We start from the raw sequence: 25,230 nt of genomic DNA, 5'->3' as shown, positions 1-25,230 counted from the left end.
GACTATGCCTCATAAATAAAAGAGAAAATGGGGTTCAACTGCTCCACAGCCACATGCATGACCTTTACTGAAAAGAAAAGGGTCATTCTCAACTTGCAGAAAACCATGTGACAACAATAATCTTTTATGCCAAGAATTGAAGAGTTGGGTGGCAACCGGAGGAAATTGAAAAAGCTCATCTTCAACAATAAACATGTTGAATAAGGTTGTTTAGTAAGAAAATAGGAGTACCCAACTGCCAAAATGGGAGGATGGTCAAACAATGCAGTAATGGTACTCACGTGGTAGAATAGAAAATATATGGAAGTGGTTGGTCACAGCTAGAAAAGATGATGATCCTTTTGGTATCATTACAGAGAAATTGCTAACATGTACTGGCACCCCTTCTCTGGGTTCTCCTTTGAATCTGAAATTGGACTTGGAAATTTTCAACGAGTGGTAGCTAGCAGAGGCAGTAAGCAGTAATTGATTGAGCATGCGCTTTTATATTTGGGGCAAACCTACTGAAACAAATGCCATGTATGGTCTTAATATGACAGTAGCACTCTTGAAGCCTATCTAGTTTGTGACCTGTCTCATGAAGATATGTGGTAGTCCATCGACATAGGCCACATTCCTACTAAATCCAGGGTCTTGGTGAGGTCTCAAGCCCAACTCTGATTACTAGCCTACTAGAAAAGATGTTTTACATATATAATTGCAGTATGAACCATTTTTATAGAGCTAAAATCTCTCTCCTTCACATTTGACATGGGATTAGTTACTGTTTGTTTTAAGTTTACAATAGTTGTATAACATAAGTAAAAGATAATAAAAGTTTCGACACTCCTTTCTTGAGGAAATATTTTTGTTTTCTATTTCTAATTTCCAAATAGTTACAAAAATATTACCTTATTTTTCAATTTTTGAAATTCACATAGAAAAGTTGTAAAATATCTCTCTGTTATTTTTTAAAATTTCTTACTTCCTGATTTGCATATAGAAGTATAAAATCCGAAACTTAAACTTTGATTTGTATGGACTATGTATTTTAGTTTTTTCCGTATCCATATAAAATCAAATCCAAGCCCCAAAATCTTGATCTCAAATATTATCTTTTTTAAATTTTGAAAAGTTAAAAAATAAGTTATATTTTTTTATAGTTGCTTTAAAATTTTAAAAAAATTAAAATATTTTACATAGATAAATAAATTCTTTATTTTCTATCATTTTAATAGAATCTTGGAAAACTAAAAAAAATAAATTCTTTAAAAAACTATAAAAAATAAAAAATATTTTTAGCAACTAAATGAACCTAATTAAAATTCACAATTTCATAGACGTAAATGTGAAAACATGCAAAATGTTGGGTGGAGATAAGTTCAACGTCATTCAATGTTGTAGCTATCATACACTCACTCTACTTGTTTATTGATGGGGCCTGCTTTAGACTATGCAACAGCTGTTATTGGAAGTCATGACAACTGCTTTAGACTATTCTTCAGATCATATTTCCTTTTATAGACTATAAGTCTAGCACCCAAAACTATATATTGCATATGTATATTTAATGTAAACGCATTACATACTAGCTAGCTGCATGTTGCTGGCTTTTCACATGTAAAAATGTTTCATACTTTTAGTTGGCATGGCTCTGTGAATGGCTTCACAGAAGAAATCCAGAGGTTTGATCACAGCTTTTTATCCCGCCTGTAAACAAACGCAAACAATCCAATTAGATTATGGGCTTTATGCCTTCTAGTTGGGGAGAAAGGTTAGAAGAAAATGACGGGCCTGACTTATGTCTTGCCGCTTGTGATGGTACTGGACAACCAATCAAGACCTTCGTATAGTCCTTGTGCAGATGTGGCACAAGCACTTTGGATGTACCTGCATTATTCAGTTCCCAAACAATATAGAGAAATGGCATAGTGAGACATATACCATTGATAGATCGATAAGTTTCAATATGAAATGGGAAAATTTGTTAGCCATGATCTCGTTTTTGAGAAGAGCAGGATTTACCAGCGGTGGCCACGAAGTGCATGGAGGCCAAGTTTATCGGTGATTTCAGAAACAGTCATTGCATTGGGAAGGTCTTGCTTATTGGCAAATACAAGCAATGTCGCCTCGCGTAACTCATCCTGCAAGAGAAGGTATCTCCTTAGTTTTTTGGAAGCCCTTTTAAGGAAAGAGTTTTGTTATAGTTGAGGAGAGCTAATATCAAATTTTGGTTTGTTTGATGAGAATTTCATATGTTATGATTTTTCTTTGGTGGAGTACTGACCTCACTAAGCATCCGATGAAGTTCATCTCTGGCTTCTAAAATTCTTTCCCTATCATTACTATCCACCACAAAAATAAGACCTTGGGTGTTTTGGAAGTAGTGTCGCCATAGAGGTCGAATCTACAAAGCACCCAATCGAAATGATGTTGATGACAATGCGAATGAAAGAAAATAATAGGATTCTTAAATATGCCATTAAGTACATGCTAAAATTGTTCAAAATAAAAGTCTCAATGGTCCATTTAAAGAAGCAAGAACAAGATGTTAAAAAGAAAATCTTTTCTTACCTTAAGGAATTTAATGTGCACTCGCACAATCACACATTGAGCATGCCTTCTTAGAGGTAGGAAAAAGTGTAAAGGATGTAGCATATAAGAATATTTCCTCTAATTTCCTAAGTTGGATTTTTATATTCTCTCTTTCATTCTTTTGAATGACAAAACCAAAGCTTTCATTTTTAAAATGCAACCGCATCCTAATGGATCATTAAGTGTGGAATATTGAAAGAGTGCTGGCGTGTATGCCCATGCCCATGCTACCAATATTGCATTTTAGAAACATAAAGATACCTGCAAAAGTTATCACTTTGATCACAAGGAACCACAATACAATGGATGTTGAGGAAGTTTAGTACCTTATCTTGTCCTCCTACGTCCCACACAGTGAAGCTAACATTTTTGTATTCAACTGTTTCCACATTGAAACCTAAAAGTAAAAATAAAAATAAGTATTTTTGAATAATATCTCAATTTATAAGTATGATGTATAAGCTCAATGCCCTCAATAACAAACATAAACAATAATTGAGGCAAAGGAAGTGTATGTTCTTGTCATATATCACCTATTTTCTAAGAGATTGATTTTGATGACAACAACAATTATTTATTATGTACAATGTTTTGTATTGAATTTATTATCTGGAGGCGAGATTTTGATGTTTTCTAAACTCATTGTTGGTGCTTGATTAATTATTGATAATGAAATATGCTTGACTCAATAATAAAAATGCTAAACTTATTTGGGATGGTTTATATGTATTTATATTATTCACAACATTAAGACTTATCTGAAGTTTAATAGCTTAATTTACTGAATGAGTGGACCTCTTTCTAATTGCATCATGATATGACTTGTCATCACGAGACAAAATTTTACAATATCGTTGGAGTTGCTATCCTTATCCTTATTGCTTTAATTAGTGTTGCTAATAATTTTCTTTTGCAAATATTTGAAGTTTTCTATCTTCATAAACAATTTCCATAATTCATGGAATATTGTCTTTGTTAGAAAATTATTTGAATTAATGGGAAAATTATTTATTTTAATGTTATGTTTGCATATACACACAAAAAGATAACATAGAATGTTCTCATCGTGTGCTAAACCTAATGACTATGTATGAAAATTTGGAAGTAAAAGATTGTTTAAAAAGAAGAGATTTTAAAATTTTTTGAGTGTGATTTTTCTTGAATGCTCTCACTATAATGTTGTTTATATATCTCAAAACATACTACCAGGAGAATCTCAAAACCCACTCCCAAATTGTTTTAGCATTGTTATGCAATCGCACTAATTGGCCCATATAACATCTAATTAGTGAACTGTCCAAACAACCTTGTCAGTCAAATCAAGTTGCATCTATCATTATATAAGTAGCCTAATAGGTTGACTTATAAAATATTATCATTGTTTAAGCAATCTCATGATACAACTCATGCAACATCTCATGAATTCTTAAACCACTCATCAGACATCTAATCAAGTATTTACCAAATTCTTTCCAACTTGATCTCAAAGTTTCAAGTGTTTATGAGTATTCACAGTTAAACAATATTTGCTTCATTGCTTTTGAATTTAGATTAAATATTAGTTAGAACAAGAATACATGAGCTTAGTGTATGTGTACTATTAATTACGATTGTAGAATGCCCAATTAGGTTAATTATAATTAATTACTATCTTTGTCATTTTGCTTTGTCTCTTTATGAGATTGCTTTCACATTTCTTTTTTTGAAAGTTAAAATTCTTTGAAAATTATATCACACCAGTCACCTCCTTTGGGTGAAATAACTAGGCCAACATACTTTTATAATACTAGAGTATATAGTTGAAATATTGATCTCATAGTATAAGCAATTTCGAATACTTTTTAACTTATACATCTTACTTATAGTAGAGTAGTTGGTTGCTCAGTTGATTTATTGAATCATATATCAATGAAAGTTATATAAGAGTGATTCATTAAAATAGAATATGAACGGCTGTTCCAATATAGATGTCTTAATTTACTATTTCGCCGTAATATTGAATTGGAATTTTCGTGATTATTATTAAATTACTAAGTAGTTCATGCTTGCACCTTTAGAGGAGGGAGTGCTCACCACATATATGCTAAGATTGGTGGCCGAATATTTGATAGGACCCCCGACTAGTCTCTATCCTAAAATTTCCCGAAGAATTTTTGCTTTGGACTCAAATTGAGGTAGTGCTTAGTTTGATCCACCTTTGGCTAGAAAAGAAATTGTTAAAAATAAAATGATAAAAATTAATTTTGTTAAAAAAAAAAATTGGTTCCTTTATGAAAAAAGAAGTTGATACATATAAAAAGTTGATTATTGTTGTTTGATGAAAAGTCATATGATGCTTGAAAAAGTTTAAAACGACCAAAATGGAAATGTTTTCTTAGAAGATAAAATTAATGTGAATAATTTTGTAATTTCTGGGGAAAAAAATTTAAAGACATCCATGGAATAGAATAAGATTTTTTAGAAAAGGTTAATTTTTAACTTTTAAGGATCTATTTGGATTAGAGATTTTACGAGGGGAAAAGAAAGAAAAAGAAAACAAAGAGGAAACTTATATTCCCCTATATTTTCCTTCTCTATTAGATATTATCAAAAATGAAAGTTTGTTTTAATATGATTAAAAATTAGGAAAAACTACATATTAATGATGTATAAAATCAAAATTTTGTTTATAAATGTGGTGTATTTTTCATTTTCTTTCTCACTTTTCTTGATAACCAAACATGAAAATGAGGATTCCTTACTATTTTCCTTTTCTTTTCCTAATATATTTTGAGCTCCAAATTAGGGCCTAAAATTTTCAAATTTGTAACTTTTAATAGTTTCCAAAAAAAAGCTAAAATAAACTATTTAAAATTATTTATCAAACATATTATAACAAACTGTGTTTTTTAAAAGGAAGGTTCATCTTAAAATAGGATGGAGAAGGGGGGTGAAGCTCTCTCTAACTCTTAGTTTAGTCCTCTTAAAAGGATGACCTTGTACAATATTTTGTGTGCAAAAAGATTAATAAAGTTTGTATTAATCTTAACATGCTTGATTAAGAAGAATTTCTATAAAGGAACTAAAGAAAATTAGTAGATAGTGGTTTTGTAAAATTATTATTCCCTTTCTCCCATTGAAAAAAAAAAAAAAGTTGTGAGAGAGAAAATGTAGAGACCTGGAAAATATAATATTGAGAATAAATAAGAAAAGGATGGAAAATGGGTTAGTGAGGAGAAAACTGGTGACGGTTTTTTGGAGTATTAAGAAAATCGTCGACGGTTATATGGTTTTATCGCAGCCCGGTAAATGGGTAAACGGTGAAAACTGGGTTGGTTAAAGAGAAAACCAGCGACGTTTTTCTGAGAGCCTAAGAAAATCGACAATTTTTTCCAGGGACAGAATGCTTATAAAGGGCTACATGTCATTTTCTTTTTAAAAAAAAAAAAAACTCTCTCTCTCTCTCTCTCTCTCTCTCTCTCTCTCTCTCTCTCTCTCTCTCTCTCTCTCTCTTCATTTTCTCACTCAATCGCCCAATCGACGATCAAACTCCATATCTAGGGCCTAGCAGCGATTCTCTTCAATTTGACCGGAGCAGAATTGTGTTATGAGAATCTCAGGCGCCATCCCAAACTGAGGTGAGGAAGTTGTTTATGATGTTGATTGGTATTTTAATTAGTTTATTGGGTGTATAGGTCTAGGAATGTGAATATGAACATAATTCTGGGGTGAATTGATAAATTGGGATTCGTGAAATACATGGTTTTGGTATGAACGCCGCAGGCACGGGTTTAGGGTTCTTGCGGGCGTTTCGTTAGAAAATAAGGTAAGGGTGATGAATAGTTAATTATTTGATGTTTCCTTGGTTAAATGGAGTAAGTGAGTCCGAGGAAAAATGTGAATGTGATATTATTTTTGGGATTATATGATTTTAGGATTTTAGAGTTCCAAACGCCGCAAGCGTAAATATAGTATTTTAGCAGGCTTCTTGATAATCAGGTAAGGGGAATATATTACGCTAGTTAATTTCGAAAATTTTATTAATTAAAGTATAATATGTGTTTGTGGGATTTGAATTTTAGATCTATTATATGTTTGTGAAAATTCAGAAATTTGGGTTACAGTAAAGTTTTACAAATGATATGTATTATTCTCATATAGCAGGAAAACACAGTTCTTCCCGTACAGATTATAGTAAAAGAATTTTATTTAAATTGTGTGGCATGAGAAATAGCGGATATAATATAGAGATTTAATGCAGAATTTTATATAGCCTTTATAGTACACCATGAATATACAATTTTTATAGAACCGTGATTATATACAGTTTTTACATAACCATGATAATATACAGTTTTTACAGAACCATGATTATGCACAACTTTTATAGAACCATGATATACTGATGTTATAGAGCAAAAAATTACAGTTTATATAGAATCATGGTATTACAGTTTATACAGAATCATGGTATTACAATTTATATAGAATCATGGTAAAATAGTAATATACAGACATAGTATTATATAATATCGAATCCCTAATGGACAGTACATATTACAGAGCACGGTACCATAGCTAACACAATATAGAGTACAACCACACATCTCAGATAGAGTGTGGAATAGTCGATTGTGCCTAAAGGAGAGATGGGGAGCTCCTTGGCGAGACCAGGTTGAGGGGGCTAATTATACTCAAAGATTTATAGTTTGACTTAGCCTGGTAAGCCAGACAGAGTTAAGTCCTACCCACGTGCCGCACAACCCAAGCATGCGGGGTTAATTCATGCATACAGTTATCCATCCAGGAAAACTTTCACAGTTATATAAATATATGTATATAGTTTTACAGAGAACAAGAACTACCTATTATAGTTATAAGTATGTTCAAATAGAAAGTTTATTTTAAAATGGCATAGGTGTGAGTTATGAGATGTTTTACATTGAAATGTTATCATAGTTAATTTAATAATTATGATATTCAAGTAAACTCATTTGCCACACACTAGTTGTAACATATTCCGTCTTACTAAGAGGTGTCTCACCCCCAGCATTCCAACCATTTCAGGTGATCCAGTTAGGCATGCGGAGCGTGCTCCAAGATAGAAGGGACTTTTGTATTTCTCTAGCAGCAGGGTAAGTTTTTAAGTTGGGAGTCGTATTTTTGGGCATGCCCTAGGGCACTGTGTTTGATTTTGGGAGATGTATATGTATATTTTGGGGAATTACTGAAACTCTGGCATTGTAAATAAGGGTAATGTATTTTTATATCTTCCGCTGCATAGGTAGTATATTTTCTGAACAGGTATCCTCAGTACCACTTGAGGTCCGAGATGTTATAGTGGGTATTGTTACAGGTATTAGAGTAATATTATATTGTTGCAGGATATATATATATAATAAAGAAAGAAAGAATGAAAAAAAATGGCAGTAATTTTGAGGTCGTTACAAGTTTGGTATCAGAACCAAGGTTGCTAGGTTCGGTAGACTTTAGTACACATCAGAAAACAATACCAGAGTATAGGAATTGATTTTGATAAAGATAGGTAGAGGATGGACTGATATTTTGGTAAAGTCAATGTGAGGGACTAAGGTAAGAATTTAGGCTTTTGTCTCGCAGTTTGAAGGCAGGAACTTCGGGGTAGTTTATGTGTTTTTTCTAGGATGATGATTTCAGGAAAATCACGGTAACTATTGTTGGTTTCTGTTTCTGAATGGTAGGACTGAGCCTTAAAATAGTAGATAGGTGGTATGAGGATATCTTAGTTAGATTAATATAATAGTTGTGTTATGTAGTTAGGATTCTTAGATTATTTTCGTGTTATTGCAGGATGGACCCCAAAAATAGCAATGCACACGTTGGTGGTAGTAGCGATGTAAGGTCTTCCAGTATGGGTGGTAATGACTCTAATCAAGTGGTGCGCAGTGTAGCATAGCAAGTTATGGCAGAAATCGCCCGAAATAGTAGAGAGCAGGACTGTCTATTAGCTTAACAAGGTTGCATGATCCAGCAGTTCACTAACTTGAATCCTCCGACATTTTCAGGAGGAGCCGACCCTGTAATTGCTGAAAATTCAATGTAGGAAATTGAGAAAATACTGATGGTGCTATACTGTACTGATGAATAGAATGTCCTCTTTGCTACATATAAGTTGACGAGTGAGGCCGAGAGGTGGTGGACAGCCATGAAATTGTTAGAGGAACAGAGATCTGTACTAGTAGTCATGACTTGGAGCCGATTCAAGGAGGTGTTCTTCAACCGATATTTCCCTGCCACTGTCAAAGAAGCTAAGGTAGAGGAATTCTTGAATTTGACGCAGGGGCATCTAACGGTCTAGCAATACACGGTGAAATTTATTGAGCTATCACGTTTTGCTCTATATATTGTCCCAAATGATGCTAAGAAGGCAAGGAAGTTCAAGAGGGGTTTAAGGCAAGTAATCTATGAATAGGTGTCTGTTTTAAAAGTTCAGGATTTCTCAGAGTTGGTCGACAGAGCCACTGTAGCAGAGGCGATTAGGCATAGGGGTACTAGGATACAGAGCTAAAGAAAGAGGCCCACGCCTCCTGGGTTTTAGGCAAGTACTAGTCAAGGCCCATGGAGAGGAGGCGGGTACAATGGAAGTCAGAGGCAAGTGATGGGAAACCATGGATATCAGGGCAGGAAGGCTTGTCCTATCTGCCCTAGATGTGGCAGGAGGCATATGGGATATTGCCGAGTAGGAGAGAATGTTTTCTATTGGTGTGGATAGCCCAGGCACATTGCAAGAAATTTTCAAGCTTAACCAGCAAATTTACCAGCTCCTAGACCATTCCAGAGAAATAACCAAGCACCCCGAGGAGGCCAGCAGAGGAACACAGCCCCGGCAAGAGTCTATACGATGACACCGGGAGACATTGAGGCTGCAGGCGATGTTGTGATAGGGACTATTACTATTTTATCATATAAAGCTGTTGTTTTATTTGACTCAGGGACCACACATTCTTTCATGTTTATGGGGTACGTCAAATTATGTGGGATAAAAACCTAGCTCTTAGACACCGAGTTGTTAGTAGCTACACCGACAGGGTCAGTAGTGAGGTGTCAAAAGGTGCTTAGAGGCTGTCCAATGGGCATTCATGGAAAAGTATTACCAATTGATCTTGTGGTATTAGATATGCAGAGGTTTGATAAGATTCTAGGTATGGATTGGCTAGCAGCTAACTATGCCAGTATTGATTGTCGTTAGAAAGAGGTGATATTTAGGCCTCCTAGAGAGCAGGAATTCAAATTCGTGGGGTTTTGTGTGCGTGCCCCACCACAATTGGTGTCAGCTATTCAAGTAAGGAGACTACTTTGGGACAGTTGCTGGGGATACATAGTTTGTATAAAAGAGGTGCCAGAAGGAAAATTGAAACTTGCTGATATTTCAGTAGTCAAGGAATTTTCAGATGTTTTTCCAGAAGAGTTACCTAATTTACCACCGGATCGTGAAATTGAATTTGTTGTTGATCTATTTCTAAGGTCGGCACCAATTTCTAAAGCACCCTACAGAATGGCTCCAGCTAAACTAGAAGAACTGAAGAACCAGTTGCAAGAATTATTAGACAAAGTGTTTATTAGATCTAGTGTGTCGCCTTGGGGAGCGCCAATTTTATTTGTAAAGAAGAAAGATGGGATGATGAGGATGTGTATAGACTACAAAGAGATAAATAAAGTGACAGTAAAGAACAAGTATCCTGTTCCTCGTATTGATGACTTATTTGATTAGCTCCAGGGAACCCGGTTCTACTCTAAGATTGATCTTCGGTCGGGATACCATTAGGTAAAAATTAAAGTAGAAGATGTCCCCAAAAATAGCCTTCCGAACCAGGTATGGCCACTACGAGTTTTTGGTTATACCCTTTGGATTGACCAATGCACCAGCAGCGTTTATGGATCTAATGAACAGGGTATTCCACCAGTATTTGGACCAGCTTGTTGTTGTTGTTTTTATTGATGATATTGTGGTCTACTCAAAGAGTTTTAAGGAGCACGAAGATCATCTGAGGATGGTGCTACAAGTGTTAAGAGAAAATAAGTTGTACGCTAAGTTTAAGAAATGTGAAGTCTAGCTTAGGGAAGTTACATTCCTTGGACATGTAATCTCTGGATGTGGCATTTCAGTAGATTTGAGCAAGATAGAAGTGATGGTGAATTGAACGAGGCCGAGGAATGTTCAGGAGATCCGAAGTTTCTTGGGTCTGGTAGGATACTACCAGCGGGTTGTAGAGGGTTTTTCCAAATTATCAAGTCCTTTGACATGACTCACAAGGAAAAGTATGAAGTTTGAGTGGATCGACAAATGTGAGCAGAGCTTTCAGGAGTTAAAGCAGTGGCTCGTCGCTGCACTAGTTTTGATCATTCCATCAGGGGATGGAGATTATGTGATCTACAATGACACGTCTATGAGAGGACTTGGGTGTGTATTGATGCAAGAAGGAAAGGTTGTGGCATACGCTTCTCGGCAACTCAAGTAATACGAAAAAAACTACCCGATGCATGATTTAGAGTTGGCAGCAGTGGTGTACACCTTAAAGATCTGGAGGTGTTGAACTTATGGGTTATACCCGATTTTGATCATGACAAATACTGTGCTATTTAATGGTTAATGAGTTTGTGTGCAGGTTCAAGTAGAGATTCCAATTTAGTGCACATGGACTTGAAGAGAATAAAGACCCTGAATTTTTATTTGTTGTATTTTAATTTAAGTTTTTATTTGGGTCTGTAATCTTATATGGTCTGTAATAATTAATGCATTGCATGCATGATAGGACTGATAAGCTCAAATGACCATAGGGATTCGAATGACCTTAGGGCACCCTTCGGTCGACCAACGCCAAATTTTTGGAGTTATCTCTCAAAGACCATAGATTGACTTTAGGACCCCAAAATATCACATGAAAAGTCCCCTATAACTTAGAAATGAGAATTATGTGAGAAGGGTGACTTTATATAGAAATCAGAACTTAAATGCACAGTTTTCGTATGTTCGGTCAACCGAACCAATACATACAGAACACCTTCGATCGACCGAACCTCCCTAGGGTCAACAAGTTGACTCTTCGATCGACCGACCAGAAATGAGCTGCAACGCTTTGGTCGACCAAACCACCTCGGGGGATGTCCCAACATTCTAATCGACTGAACCTCGAAAATCAAAAATCACCTCAAGTCTGGTCGACCGAACTCGTAGTTCAAATTATCCCTGGTCGACCGAATTGTGCACCACGGTTGACTGAACCATCAAGATGGTCAACCGACCCTCTCGGGTTGCCCAATTTTTACCGAGTTTAAATTGGGTTAATTTTAATTAAACTCACTTAATCTTTTTCTAAAATACCCAGCGTGTCCCCAACGGCTATAATTTTCAAATTATATATATAGACCCTAATTTGCAAAACTAGCACAAGATTAGGGTTTTAAGATTATCCAAATTCCTCTGAAAATATTTTTGGCCAAAATCATTTATACTTCCATATTTTTCATACTCATTGCCAAAATCTCTTCTCTTATACTCATCTAGCCATTTATTTTGAGTAAGATTGTTTTTACATAATCTTTATACAAGCTCAAACTCTCTCTCATTTATATTTTCTTGTGTATTGATTTTTAAAGAGTTGCTTAAGATTTTTCCCATAATATTTCACTCATAAATATTTGATTGGGAAAAATTCTTATTTGACCTAAGATTTTGCATCCTCATTGCAAGATTCATAAGTTTGATTTATGCTTTGACAAAACTATCTTTAGCAAGCTTAAAACCCTATTATCTACTGTGCTTTATATTTGAGAAATATTTTTCTGATTTTTATTTAGGGTTGTAGAGGCCGTTTGATTATTCACACAAGAAGCATATTAGCTTAAGATCAAAAGTCTTACTCTCACACATACATTGATATACATTTAGCTGAGAGTTAACACATGAGTTAACAAAATCTCACTTGAGCTTAATATCCTATCATACATGAGTGCATTATTCAGTTGAGCTTATTGGTACATATATGTTTAGTGTAAGAAGCATTTTACGTGTACACATATTATTGGTTAAATTTGTTATATTCCAAGAACAGGCCTGAAGAGGGAGACTAGTCCTGTTGAATAGTCCCAGATTGGCTTAGACCCAGTTAGGAAAGTTAGGTGCACCATCCTAGTAAGGTGTAGGTTGAGATCAGCCTGGCTAATTGACCTGGTTATAACCGGTGCCGCTCCACCCGTTAAGTGAGCTTGTAGTGGAATCCTTGTGCTAGTGAGCCAAGGCAGGGACGTAGGCACAGTTGGCTGAACCCCGATAACATATCGTGTGTCTATTTATATTTTCGCAATTTATATTCCTGCATGTGTATGTTATTGTGTGAATGATGCGCATGATTTAATTTCCATATATTATTTGCGCATTTGGGTTTATGTGTATATTGAAAGACCCTACGTTATGAAATACTGCTATTGAAATTAGCTAAACCTAGGAATAAATTTTAAATACTTAATTCACCCCCCCTCTTGGGAATACACTAAAGCCAACATGAGGCATTATCTATATGGTGGGAAATGTGAGATCTTTACAGATCATAAGAGCTTGAAATATTTATTTACACAAAAAGAATTGAATATGAGACAGAGGAGATGGTTGGAGTTAATTAAAGATTACGACTACACCATCAGTTACTCCCCAGGGAAAGAAAATTTGGTAACTAATGCCTTGAGTCGGAAATCAGGGAATGCCTTTATGTCAGTAGTGGTGATACAGCATCAGATCAGAATGGATTTGGAAAGGCTTGGGGTAGAGGTGGTAAAGGAAGAACACCAGGCATTTATTGCTAGCTTGGTACTTTAGCCAACTTTGCTGGAGAAAATTAAGATCACTCAGATGCAAGATACAGAATTAGTAAAGATTAAAGATAAAGTACAGAGTGGACAGGGAGTTGATTTTACTATTTCAGATGATGGTGTCCTGAGGTTTGGTCCAGACTGTGCGTACTTGCAGATCCTGATATTAAAAGAACCATCTTGGAAGAGGCACATCGATCCTTGTATACAGTGCACCCAGGAAGCACTAAAATGTACAGGGATCTTTGGGAATCCTTTTGGTGAAGTAATATAAAGAAAGAGATAGCTAAGTACATAGAGCAGTGCTTAACATGCTAGCGGGTAAAAATAGAGCACCAAAGACCAGTGTGACAATTACAGCCACTCCACATTCCTAAGTGGAAGTGAGATTATATTTCTATGAATTTCGTTACAGGGTTACCGCCGGCATTACATGGACATGATGGTATCTGGGTAATCGTAGACCGGTTGACAAAGACTACCCACTTTCTCCCCATCAGAGTTGGTTACTCCATGAGTAGGTTGGCAAATATATATATATATATATATATATATATATATATACAGGAGATAGTAAGATTACATGGAGTGTCGGTCTCCATCTTCTCTGACCGAGACCCACGGTTCGCATTGCAGTTTTGGAAAAGTTTACAAAGAGCCATGGGTACACAACTGCCATTTAGTACGGCCTTTCATCCTCAAACAAATGGACAGACGGAGAGGATAATTCAAATATTGGAGGATATGTTGGGAGCATGTGTATTAGATTTTAGGGTAGGTGGATCTAGTACATGCCATTAGTTGAATTTGCTTATAATAATAACTATCGGGGATGACACCATATGAGGCGTTATATTGCAGGAGATGTCGATCCTCGTTATATTGGGATGAAATTGGTGAGAGACAGATTTTGGGGACGGGGTTGGTTCAACAAACTTAAGATCAAGTCAAACTCATAAAGATAGAATCCGGACAGCTCAGAGTCGGCAAAAAAGTTATGCGAATACTCGCCGGTGAGAGTTGGAATTTGGTGTAGGAGATCATGTGTTTTTTAAAATTGCACCGATGAAAGGGGTGATGAGGTTCAGGAGAAAGGGTAAGCTGAGCCGTAGGTACATTGGGCCATTTGAGATACTTGAAAGAGCGGGTTTGGTTGCTTACATGTTAGTCTTACCACCAGTTCTATCTAGATTTCATAACGTATTCCATGTATCGATGTTGAAAAAATATGTCTCGGATACCTCTCATGTGATTAACTATGAGGCACTAGAGCTTGGAGATGCCTTTTCTTATGAAGAAGTGCCTGTACAGATTTTAGATCGAAAAGAACAGGAGTTACACACAAAGAGGATTCCACTGGTAAAAGTATTATGGTGCAACCATGCAGTTGAGGAGGTTTTGTGGGAATTAGAGGAACAGAAGCGCCAGCATTATCCACATTTGTTCAGTGAAGATCAGAGATGAGATGTTAAGAATAAAATAAATAACAGTGTGTGTATATTTTGACTTCTATAGTATAGGGTAGGATAGTTAGTATTTTTGGTTTTAGGTTATAAATGGTTTTGAGAGAGTTTTCTTTTTCTTTGAATGATTGTAATCTCCCAAAACTCTTTCTTGTAACCACGGTATTCCTCCGCCATAAGTGAGGGTAATTAATTAAATTGCAATGAGTTTTCCTCATAGTTTGATATATATATATATATATATATATATATATATATATATATAAAACATAAATGGCAAATTTTGAGGATGAAATTTTGTAAGGAAGGGAGAATGTAGAGACCCGAAAAATATAATATTGAGAATAAATAAGAAAAGGATGGAAAATGGGTTGGTGAGGAGAAAATCGGCGATGATTTTCTAGAGTATTAAGAAAATCGTAGACGGTTATATGGTTTTACCGCAGTTGGTTAAATGGGCAAACGGTAAAAACTGGGCTAGTTAAAGAGAAAACCGGCGAAGATTTTCTGAGAGCCTAAGAAAACCGTCGACGGTTTTTTCCAGGGATAAAATGCTTATAAAGGGCTGCATGTCACTTTCTTGTTTAAAAAAAAAAAAAACTCTCTCTCTCCTCTGAAAGGCTGTGAAGCTCCCTCTCTCTCTCTCTCTCTCTCTCTCTCTCTCTCTCTCTCTCTCTCTCTCTCTCTCTCTCTCTCTCTCTCTTTTCATTCTCTCTCTCTAGAATCGCCCAATCGACGATCAGACTCTATATTTAGGGCCTAGCGGCGATTCTCTTCAATTTGACCGAAGCATAATTGTGTTCTAAGAACCCCAGACACCATCCCAAACTAAGATGAGGAAGTTGTTTATAATGTTGATTGGTATTTTAATTAATTTAATGGGTGTATAGATCTAGGAATGTGAATATGAACATAATTCTGAGGTGAATTGATAAATTGGGATTGGTGGAATACAGGGTTTTGGTGTGAATGCCGCAGGCGCAGGTTTAGGGTTATTGTAGGCGTTTCCTTAGGAAATGAGGTAAGGGTGATAAATAGTTAATTTTGAAAATTTTATTAATTGAAGTATAATATGTGTTTATGGGATTTGAATTTACATCTATTATATGTTTGTGAAAATTCAGAAATTTGGGTTATAGTAAAGTTTTACAAATGATATGCATGTATTATCTTCATATAGCAGGAAAACACAGTTCTTCTCATACAGATTATAGTAAAAGAGTTTTATTTAAATTGTATGGCATGAGAAATAGCGGATATAGTATAGAGATTAAATGCAGAATTTTATATAGCCTTTATAGTACCATGAATATACAGTTTTTACATAACCATGATTATGCACAACTTTTATAGAACCATGATATACAGATATTACAGAGCAGAGATTTACAGTTTATACAGAATTATGGTATTACAGTTTATACCGAATCATGGTAAAATAGTAATATATAGACATAGTATTATATAGTATCATATCTCTGATGGATAGTACAGATTACAGAGCACGGTACCATAGCTAACACAGTATAGAGTGCAACCACACCTCTCAGATAGAGTGTGGAATAGTCAATTATGCCTAGAGGAGAGACGATGAGCTCCCTAGTGAGACCATGTTGAGGGGGCCAATTGTACTCGAAGGTTTATAGTTTGACTTAGCCTGCTAAGCCAGCCAGAGTTAAGTCCCGCTCACGGGCCGCACAACCCAAGCATGCGGGGTTAATTCATGCATACAATTATCCATCCAGGGAAGCTTTCACAGTTATATAAATATATGTGTATAGTTTTACAGAGAACGGGAACTACCTATTAAAGTTATAAGTATGTTCAAATAGAAAGTTTATTTTAAAGTTTATATTCAAGTAAACTCATTTGTCACACACTTGCAACATATTCCGTCTTACTGAGAAGTGTCTCACCCCAGCATTCCAACCGTTTTAGGTAATCCAGTTAGGCGTGCGGAGCGTGCTCTGAGATAGAAGGGACTTTTGTATTGCTCTAGCCGTAGAGTAAGTTTTTGAGCTGGGAGTCATATTTTTGGCCATGCCCTAGGGCACTATGTTTGGTTTTGGGAGATGTATGTGTATATTTTTGGGAATTACTAAAACTCTGGTATTGTAAATAAAGGTAATGTATTTTTATGTTTTCCGTTGTATAGGTGGTATATTTTGTGAACAGGTATCCTCGGTACCACTTGAGGTCCAAGATGATATAGTGGATATTGTTACAGGTATCAAGAGTAATATTATATTATTGCAGGATATATATATATATATATATATATATATATATATATATATATATAGAAAGAAAGAAATGGTAGAAATTTTGAGGTCTTTAAAGAAAAATTGATTTTCCATGCTTGGTAAAAATGTAATAACGTTCTTGAAAATGTTGAAATGAGCAAAATTAATATCTATTTATTTAACGTGATTAATGTGTGGATAAGTTTTTAACGTTTGAAAAAAAATTAAGCATATCCATGAAATAGAATAATTTTTTAATTTTGACATGTAAGAGTTTCAAATTCGTAACTTTTAAATATTTTTTAAAAAACTAAAAGCAAACTTTTTAAAAATCAAAAAAGTTATTCGGTAATTTTAATCTTTAAAAGTAGAAGTTCACCTAGAAAAGGAAAGCCAAATTCACTTTGAGTGAGGCTCGACCCCTTTTAACCTTTTAATAGGTTGCTTAAATTTCTTATAGTTCTCTCACTAATCGTTAATAACATGCATTTCAACCCTATAAATAACCTTCTCATCCTTTCATTTAAGTTTTATTATTATTATTATTATTATTACCCTTTTTTAACTCTCTCTCTCTCTCTCTCTCTCACACACACACATACCATTTAAAAAGCTAGCTTTTAGACCATCTCTACTAATTCTAACTGGTTGTTTGAGTGTGTGAGAATGTGCGCGATAAGATGTGAGTTGAAATTACATGATTTCAAAACATCTCAACATGTGAATTATATTAGAATGAAAGGAAAAATACACTACAAGAAATAAAGAAGTAAAATAGAATCTTGGAGAGTAAAAGTGAATGTCCAATTTGTATTACTTCTTGTATACATACATGTACACCAACAAACCTCATATATATACGTAAATTGTAACTAACAAACCATCTAACTACTAACTAATCAAGAAACTAATAATGAAAATAGAAGAAAACTAACTTAATAGAAGGGAAACCGTTAACGGTTACAAGGCAAACCGGCGATAATTTTAGACAAAAATGAAACTGCCAATAAACAACCAAGATAACCATCGAAGGTATCATCAAAGGATTTAGACAGAGAACAAAACGTCGATAAAATCATCTGTAACCGTCGATGGTTTCATAGACTGAAAAGTCGTGAAGCTTTCCTTGGTCACCATGTTGCCTTCCATGTTGGCTTCTTTATAAATTTAATACTTCCCCTCAAGATGAAGTGTAAACATTTATAACACCCATCTTGGAAAGAATATTATAGAAGAGACTATAACCAAGGGGCTTAGTTAAAATATCGGCTAACTGACCAGTTGAAGAAACATGTAACGCTTTCAAAGTGCCTACCAACAATTTTTCTCTAACAATATGAAAATCAATGTTAATATATTTGGTACGTTCATGAAAAGCTAGGTTTGCAACTATATGCACTGTAGCCTTCTTGTCACAAAAAGCACAGCTAGTTTACACTGAATTGCAAGTAAATCTTTCAACAAATGTTTCAACCAAGTAATTTCACATGTAGTCGTTGCCATGGCACGATATTCAGCCTCTGCTGTAGATTTAGACACAGTACTCTACTTCTTGGATTTCCATGAAATGAGGGATTGTCCAAGAAACACACAAAAACCAGTAATGGATCTTCTAGTTTCTCGACCGGGATTGCTTTTAATGTATCTAAAAACACAATGAGCAGTAGCCAAATGAGCTTCAGTGTGATTTGCAACATACTGACTTAATATTTGAACAAAAAATGACAAGTCGGGTCTTGTAATGGTCAAGTAAAGAAGTTTGCCTACTAATATTCTATAACAAAAAGGATCTGAGAGAGGCTTGCCTTTGGTTTTGGATAATCTCAAGTTCTAATCCATAGGAAATAAAGCTGGTTTACATTCCAAATATTAGTAATCATACAATATTTCGAGAGCATACTTCCTTTGTGAGACTACAATTCCTTTTGTGGAATGAGCAATCTCAAGACCAAGAAAGTACTTCAAAGTTATGATATCTTTGAGCTTAAATTGAGAATGAAGATACTTCTTTAAAACAGCTACAACATTGTCATCATTACTAGTAATGATGATATCATCTACATAAACCAGTAAAGCAATAAACAAATTATTTTTCTGTCGAGTGAACAAAGTGCGATTAGCTAAAGATTGAACAAAACCATAAACTAGCAAGGCAGAGGAAAACTCTGAGAACCACTGTCTTGATGCTTGCTTAAGACTCTACAAAGACTTATGCAGTTTGCACACAAGCTGAGAGCTAGTAGAAGTAGCTTAAGCAAACGGTAGAAACTCCACTTGAGTAGATGATCCCTTCAAATTGTAATGAAAACCAGGAGGTAAGGACATGTACACCTCCTCTTCCAAGTATCCATGCAAAAAAATGCATTATTGACATCCAGTTGATGTAGACCAGTTCTTGGATGCAGCTATGGCTAACAAAACTCATACAGTAACTAGCTTGGCAACTGGAGAAAAAGTTTCCAGCTAGTCCAATCCTTCTTGTTGTGTATAACCCTTAGCAACTAATTGGGCCTTGTATCTTTCCACAGAACCATTAGAGTTATATTTAATTTTTTAAACCCATTTACATCCAACATCTTGCTTGTTAGGAGGTAAGTGAGTTATAGTCCAAGTTTTATTATCTTCCAAAGTTTGAATTTCATCAGCCATGACATTACACCATTGAGTGTGTTGAATGGCTTGTCGAAAATATGTTGGTTCTTTTTGCAAAGAAATAGAAAGTGTGAATGCTTTATGAGAACAAGAAAGATTAGAATATGATAGAAAAATAGAAATTGGATAGGAAGCACCTGAGAGAAGACCTTTACTTAAAAAATTAGATGATGAAGTGGCATATGCAATTTAGTTAAGTTGCAATGATAATCTACAAGATATGATAGAATGTTGTGAATTCTAGTGGATTTTCTAATCGTAGGCTGTGAAGGAGTAGAATCAAGATTTTTCTGAGAAGTAGTTAGAGCTTAAGTATTTACTGGTTCATCCATGGAGTTGGAAATAGTATCAATAGGATTTGAAGGAATGTTTTGAGTAGTCTGAGTTATAGGATATGTGAATATATCAATAGGAATGAGATCATCTGTTTGAGGAACTAGTATGACTACAGACGGAGGAGGGAGATCATGACCAGTTTTGAATGGAAATATAGATTTTAGAAAATTGCATCTCTAGATAAGAAAATGACATTGGTTTCTAAGTCATATAGTTTGTATCCCTTGGTGCCATATGGATATCCAAGAAAAACACAAGGATGAGCTCTAGGTGCAAATTTAAAGCAATTACGAGATAGAGTAGATGCAAAACAGAGGTAACCAAATACTCTAAGATGAGTATAAATTGGTGGTTTTGAGAATAACACCTCATATGGTGTTTTATCAGATAGAAAAGGAGAAGATGTTCTATTGATTAAGTAAGCTGCTGTGAGAACATATTCACTCCAGAAAACAAGGGGTAAATTGGCATGGAATCTAAGAGATCTTGCCCCATTTAATAGATGTTGATGCTTACACTCAACTACACCATTTTGTTGAGGTGTAGCAACACATGTTTGCTAATGCAAGACTCCTTTAGAAGAATAGAATTTAGGCATATCAAACTCAACCCCTCTATCAGTCCTTATAGTTTTGATATGAATATCAAATTGTATTTCTATGAGCTTAAAAAATGACTAAACTAGAGAATGAGTGTCTAATTTATTTTTCTTTAGATATACCCAAGTACAACATGAATGATCATCCACAATTGTAAGAAAAAATCTAAAGCCAGTAATTGACTCAATAGAGAAAGGACCCCATATGTCACAATTTATCAAATCAAAAATTTTATTTCTGATGGAATGACTAGTATTGAATGGCAATCTTTTATGTTTTGCCAATGGATAAACATTGCAATTGAAATATGAAGGAGTATGTATGTCAGGCAACTTCTTTTGTAGTCTTTGAATCTTATGAAAAGAAGGATGGTCTAGTTTGAAATGCCAAAGATCGAAAGATGGAAGATTTACAGCGAAAGTGAAATTTGCAGTAGAAAGAACACTAGAATTCATAACAGAAGCTTGCAATAGATATAATCTAGCTACTTGCTCAGCCACTCCAATCGTCTTCTATGAGTGTAGGTCTTGTATAAAACAAGAATGAGAAAGAAACAACAAACAACAAGAATTTTCTGTGAGTCTTTTGACTGAAATGAGGTTAAAAGAGACAAATGAGACATACAAAACATTATGAAGAATTAATGAATATGATATTTTCACAATTCCAATATATGTAACAGGAACACATGTTCCATTAGACAATTTTACTGATGTGTTTATAACAGAGGTAATTGTAGTGAAATTCGAAATAGAATTAACCATGTGATCAGTAGCACCACTATCAATTATCCATGAATTTGATTGCTTAGAAACAAATTCAGGTAGATTAATCATACCTGATAAACTCAAGAATTTGAAACAGCAAATGATTTGCTCATAGCACTCATGGTTGTGGGTTGAGGTGGTGTTTGTGAAAAGGTTTGTAAGAAAGAAAGAAGTTGTTGGCACTGTTCTTTGGTGAAAGGAAACCGAGGATTTGTGGAAGAATAATCTAGGTCATTGGAAGATAATGAAACTTGATGCGTAGAAGATGTTTTAGTTAGTGGATTCTAACGATATCTAGGTGGGTATCCATATAACTTGTAGCATCTGCCGACCATATGCTTAGTGAGACCACAATGAGTACAAACAGGCCTGAGACGTTGCTTCTGATGATTCTTGGCCATTGTTCCAGAAGCATTCTTACTTAATAAAGCAGCAATATTAGACATCAAAATTGATCCCACCACCTTTCTTTGCTTTTCTTCTTGTAAAGTGAGAGATAAAACTCTATCAATGGATGGCATTGGATCCATGAGTAGAATTTGTCCTCGAATATGTGTAAAAGAATCATTAAGAACCATAAAAAATTGAACAACATATTCCTTTTGATGTTGCTCAATTACTGTTTTTAAAGCTCCATAAGAACATTATGGATTACAAGAACAACTGGGAATGAGTTTCACAGTAGAAAATCCATCCCATACAACTTTCAACTTTGTGTAATAAGAACTAACAAAAGATCGATCTTAAACTAATGAAGTAAGATCTTTCTTGAACTGAAATAAATTGGGGCCATTACCTTGTTTGAATCTGATTTCGAATTCCTCCAAACTTCTTCAGCAATTAAAGTGCTGATGACACTGCAGCAATTTCTCATGTGAGAGAATTCAAGATCCATGAAAGGACCATGTTGTTGCATCGGAACCATATAATGTACAACGGATCAAACTAATCTTCAGGCTGAGAAAACATTATGTCCACAAAACCCGTCTTGTTCTTGGCATTAAGAGCTGTTAACATTGATCTGCTCCACGTAAAGTAATTCTCACCATTTAAAGGTTGAGAAACCAAGATTGAACCGGAGCTTTCTCCATGATGAAATATGGATTAGAAAAAATCTTCAATCAAAAATCGAGAACCTTGCTCTGATACCATATCAGAATGAAATGAAAAATACATTGCAAGAAACAGAGAAATAAAACAAAATCTTGGAAAGTGAAATTGAATCTCCAATTTATATTATTTCTTGCCTACATACATGTACATCAACAAACCTCATATATATATATACACTAAAATTGTAACTAACAAACCGTCTAACTACTAACTAATCAAGAAACTAATACTGAAAACAGAAGAAAACAAACTTAACAAAAGGGAAACCATCGACGATTACAGGGCAAACCGTCGATGGTTTCAGACAGAAATAAAACTGACGATAAACAACCAAGAGAACCATCGACGGTTTCATAGACTGAAACATCCTAAAGCTTTCCTTCGTACATCATTCTGTCTTCTATGTTGGCTTCCTTATAAATTTAATAAATTAGGAATAACTTTACAAAATTGAAGGTTAAAAATTTTGAAGATTATGAGTTAAACAAACTACTAGTTTTGTTATGAATCTTGATGCACTTGACAAATTTCAGTTCTGAAAAATAATAAATTGAAACGTCGGGTTTGACCCATCCTTATCATTATCATCAACATTTGAACTATTTTTCTACAGACAATTATATTCTTTAGTACAGTTGAAGTTCAAACTCTAAAAACAATCTAAGGCTCTCTCTCTCTCTCTCATTTTATTTTATTTGCCTACAACTAATACTACTATATTCTATATTCTACAATCGCCTGGTCCATAGGCCAAGATGATCAAAGGGCATAAATGCCCACAGCCAACCACCCACCAAAGAAAGAGACATGACCAAAGATAAACAGGCATAAAGCCTACAAGAGATGACCCAAACGAGAATGGAAAGTTGAACTATATGTCACACGGCATGGTTCAATTTTACGTTCTTCTTGGTGTTACTGATACTGATCCAAAGTTCATACTTGAGATATTGTATTACCCATGTTTTGTGACAAAAAATGTATTTATGTGGAATATCTTAATTTGCGTATTTGTTTGTCATGAAACTTCACATTCACAAATTTTATTTAGGAGATGGAAAATTTAGCCTTGGCAAACAAAGAAGAGAGAAAACCAAGAACATGTGTAATTTAACGAAGAGGAGTGGTACCAATGGTTGGGATAGTAGTAACAACTTCCCCAAGCTTCAGCTTGTACAGTATGGTTGTTTTCCCGGCAGCATCAAGTCCCACCATCAAAATTCTCATTTCCCTCTTTGCAAACATCGCCTTCAGCAGCCGCGATATCATCAAACCCATCGCTTACTGCACTTTCATTCAATCAACAACAAAAAGGTAACCACAAAATCTGCAAACCAATTTTACCAAAAGGAAGAAAAAAAGAAGGAACTGATGACAATTTACAGCACCTTAAATCGAAGAAGAGCAAAGAGGAAAGAGAAGGATTGGTATGGAAAACACTGAAGAGGGAAAACAAAGTTAGAGCTGAGATTGATGAGAAACAGAGAGAAGCAAAACAGAGCTCATCATGTCCATGTGTAGTCTAGTAGATGATAATAAAGATTGGATTGGGAAGAATTGGATTCGGGTCATGGGCATTGCCAATTGGAGGAGAATAAAGTGAAGCAGCTTTGGTGTGCTTTCGGTGGTAGCCATTCTCAATTGGGCAAGAATTTTTTGACGACACCCCCATCATTTTTGAATCCGTGAAATGGGTTGAGGCTGTGCTCTACAACTCAATGGGTCAATCCTCAAGTGGGGCGGGGTGTGCGTTGGTTTGCTTTTGCTTTTTCTCTTGCTCCAGATGCATGGTATGTGTTTGTTATAATAGATCAAACGGTTCACATGATGCTACGTCACCAATCGAAGTTTATAATGTATATAGATTTAAATGTACAAATTTGCTACACTTCGTGGCATTTTTCGTTCTGTTGCAGGACCGTAGAATTCGAATATGAGATCTCTAATATAAAAGTATCCATATGAAAACCTTAAACTAAGACCACAATTGATGATCAAGTTGCAGCCAAGGGCAATATTAAAATAAAATTGATACACGGATTCATCCTAATAGGGGGAGGAGAAGAGAGAATATTTGCGATATGGTCTTATGAGGCTATTTTCCAGAGAGGGCATCTTTGGCAGCCTGGAGGGTATTAGTCACAGCAGCTGCAGCCTCAGCCAGGACCCCTCCGCCGGTGCTTGATTCCTCTTTGGGGTGTAACTGGTGAACCACCTGCACAGGCCTCTGCTCTTGGTGTTGCCCCACTGGTGTCCGGTAATCTACCGTGTCCACTTTTGATTCCACTGGACCTTGTGCACTGGCCATCTCATTCCCCTGATTTTCACATTCATGAAATTTGATTTAGAATATAAAAAAGATTATAGCATTTGAGACAGATAGGTAAGACCATTGGCTGCATACTTTTCTTGCGGATGTGTTCATGTTAGAGCTCCGTTCCATTTCACAGTAATTCAGACTGAGACAAAGGATGGAGAATGTGTGCTAGATTGTTTGAATAGCAAAGGCTACTCTCAGTTGTTTCCTCATGTTCTTGCTTCTTTGAGGGGGGGTGGCCAGCTTGGCCTTTAAAATGGACAGTCTCCCCACACTCCGAAATGACCGAGTGATATGCAAATTACATTAACAGAAGTCCTAAATCCACTCCCTCTTTTACCA

General features: G+C 35.3%; 2 protein-coding genes across 3 annotated transcripts; both read right to left on the bottom strand.

Moving 5' to 3' along the window:
• Nucleotides 1–1,380: 1,380 nt before the first annotated feature.
• Nucleotides 1,381–24,177, bottom strand: LOC131163628 (ADP-ribosylation factor 1-like). Of its 2 annotated transcripts, none has more exons than XM_058120251.1 (7): nucleotides 23,960–24,177; nucleotides 23,702–23,855; nucleotides 2,901–2,971; nucleotides 2,267–2,386; nucleotides 2,005–2,123; nucleotides 1,774–1,869; nucleotides 1,381–1,689 (listed from the first exon to the last, which is right to left on the bottom strand). In XM_058120251.1, the coding sequence occupies exons 2-6, from the start codon at nucleotides 23,847–23,849 to the stop codon at nucleotides 1,779–1,781; spliced, it is 549 nt and encodes a 182-aa protein (XP_057976234.1). In that variant the 5' UTR covers nucleotides 23,850–23,855; nucleotides 23,960–24,177; the 3' UTR covers nucleotides 1,381–1,689; nucleotides 1,774–1,778. The 2 variants fall into 2 exon arrangements, with proteins under 2 accessions (XP_057976234.1, XP_057976244.1); XM_058120261.1 differs by having other exon boundaries at nucleotides 1,779–1,869.
• A 317-nt stretch (nucleotides 24,178–24,494) lies between these two features.
• Nucleotides 24,495–25,108, bottom strand: LOC131163637 (uncharacterized). Its single transcript, XM_058120274.1, has 2 exons — nucleotides 24,976–25,108; nucleotides 24,495–24,888 (listed from the first exon to the last, which is right to left on the bottom strand). The coding sequence occupies exons 1-2, from the start codon at nucleotides 25,012–25,014 to the stop codon at nucleotides 24,667–24,669; spliced, it is 261 nt and encodes an 86-aa protein (XP_057976257.1). The 5' UTR covers nucleotides 25,015–25,108; the 3' UTR covers nucleotides 24,495–24,666.
• Nucleotides 25,109–25,230: the final 122 nt, after the last annotated feature.

The sequence above is a fragment of the Malania oleifera genome, chromosome 1, assembly GCF_029873635.1.
Source record: "Malania oleifera isolate guangnan ecotype guangnan chromosome 1, ASM2987363v1, whole genome shotgun sequence".
NCBI lineage: Eukaryota > Viridiplantae > Streptophyta > Magnoliopsida > Santalales > Ximeniaceae > Malania > Malania oleifera.
Note: the sequence above shows the minus strand (reverse complement) of the source record. Positions and strands in the feature narration are given on the sequence as shown.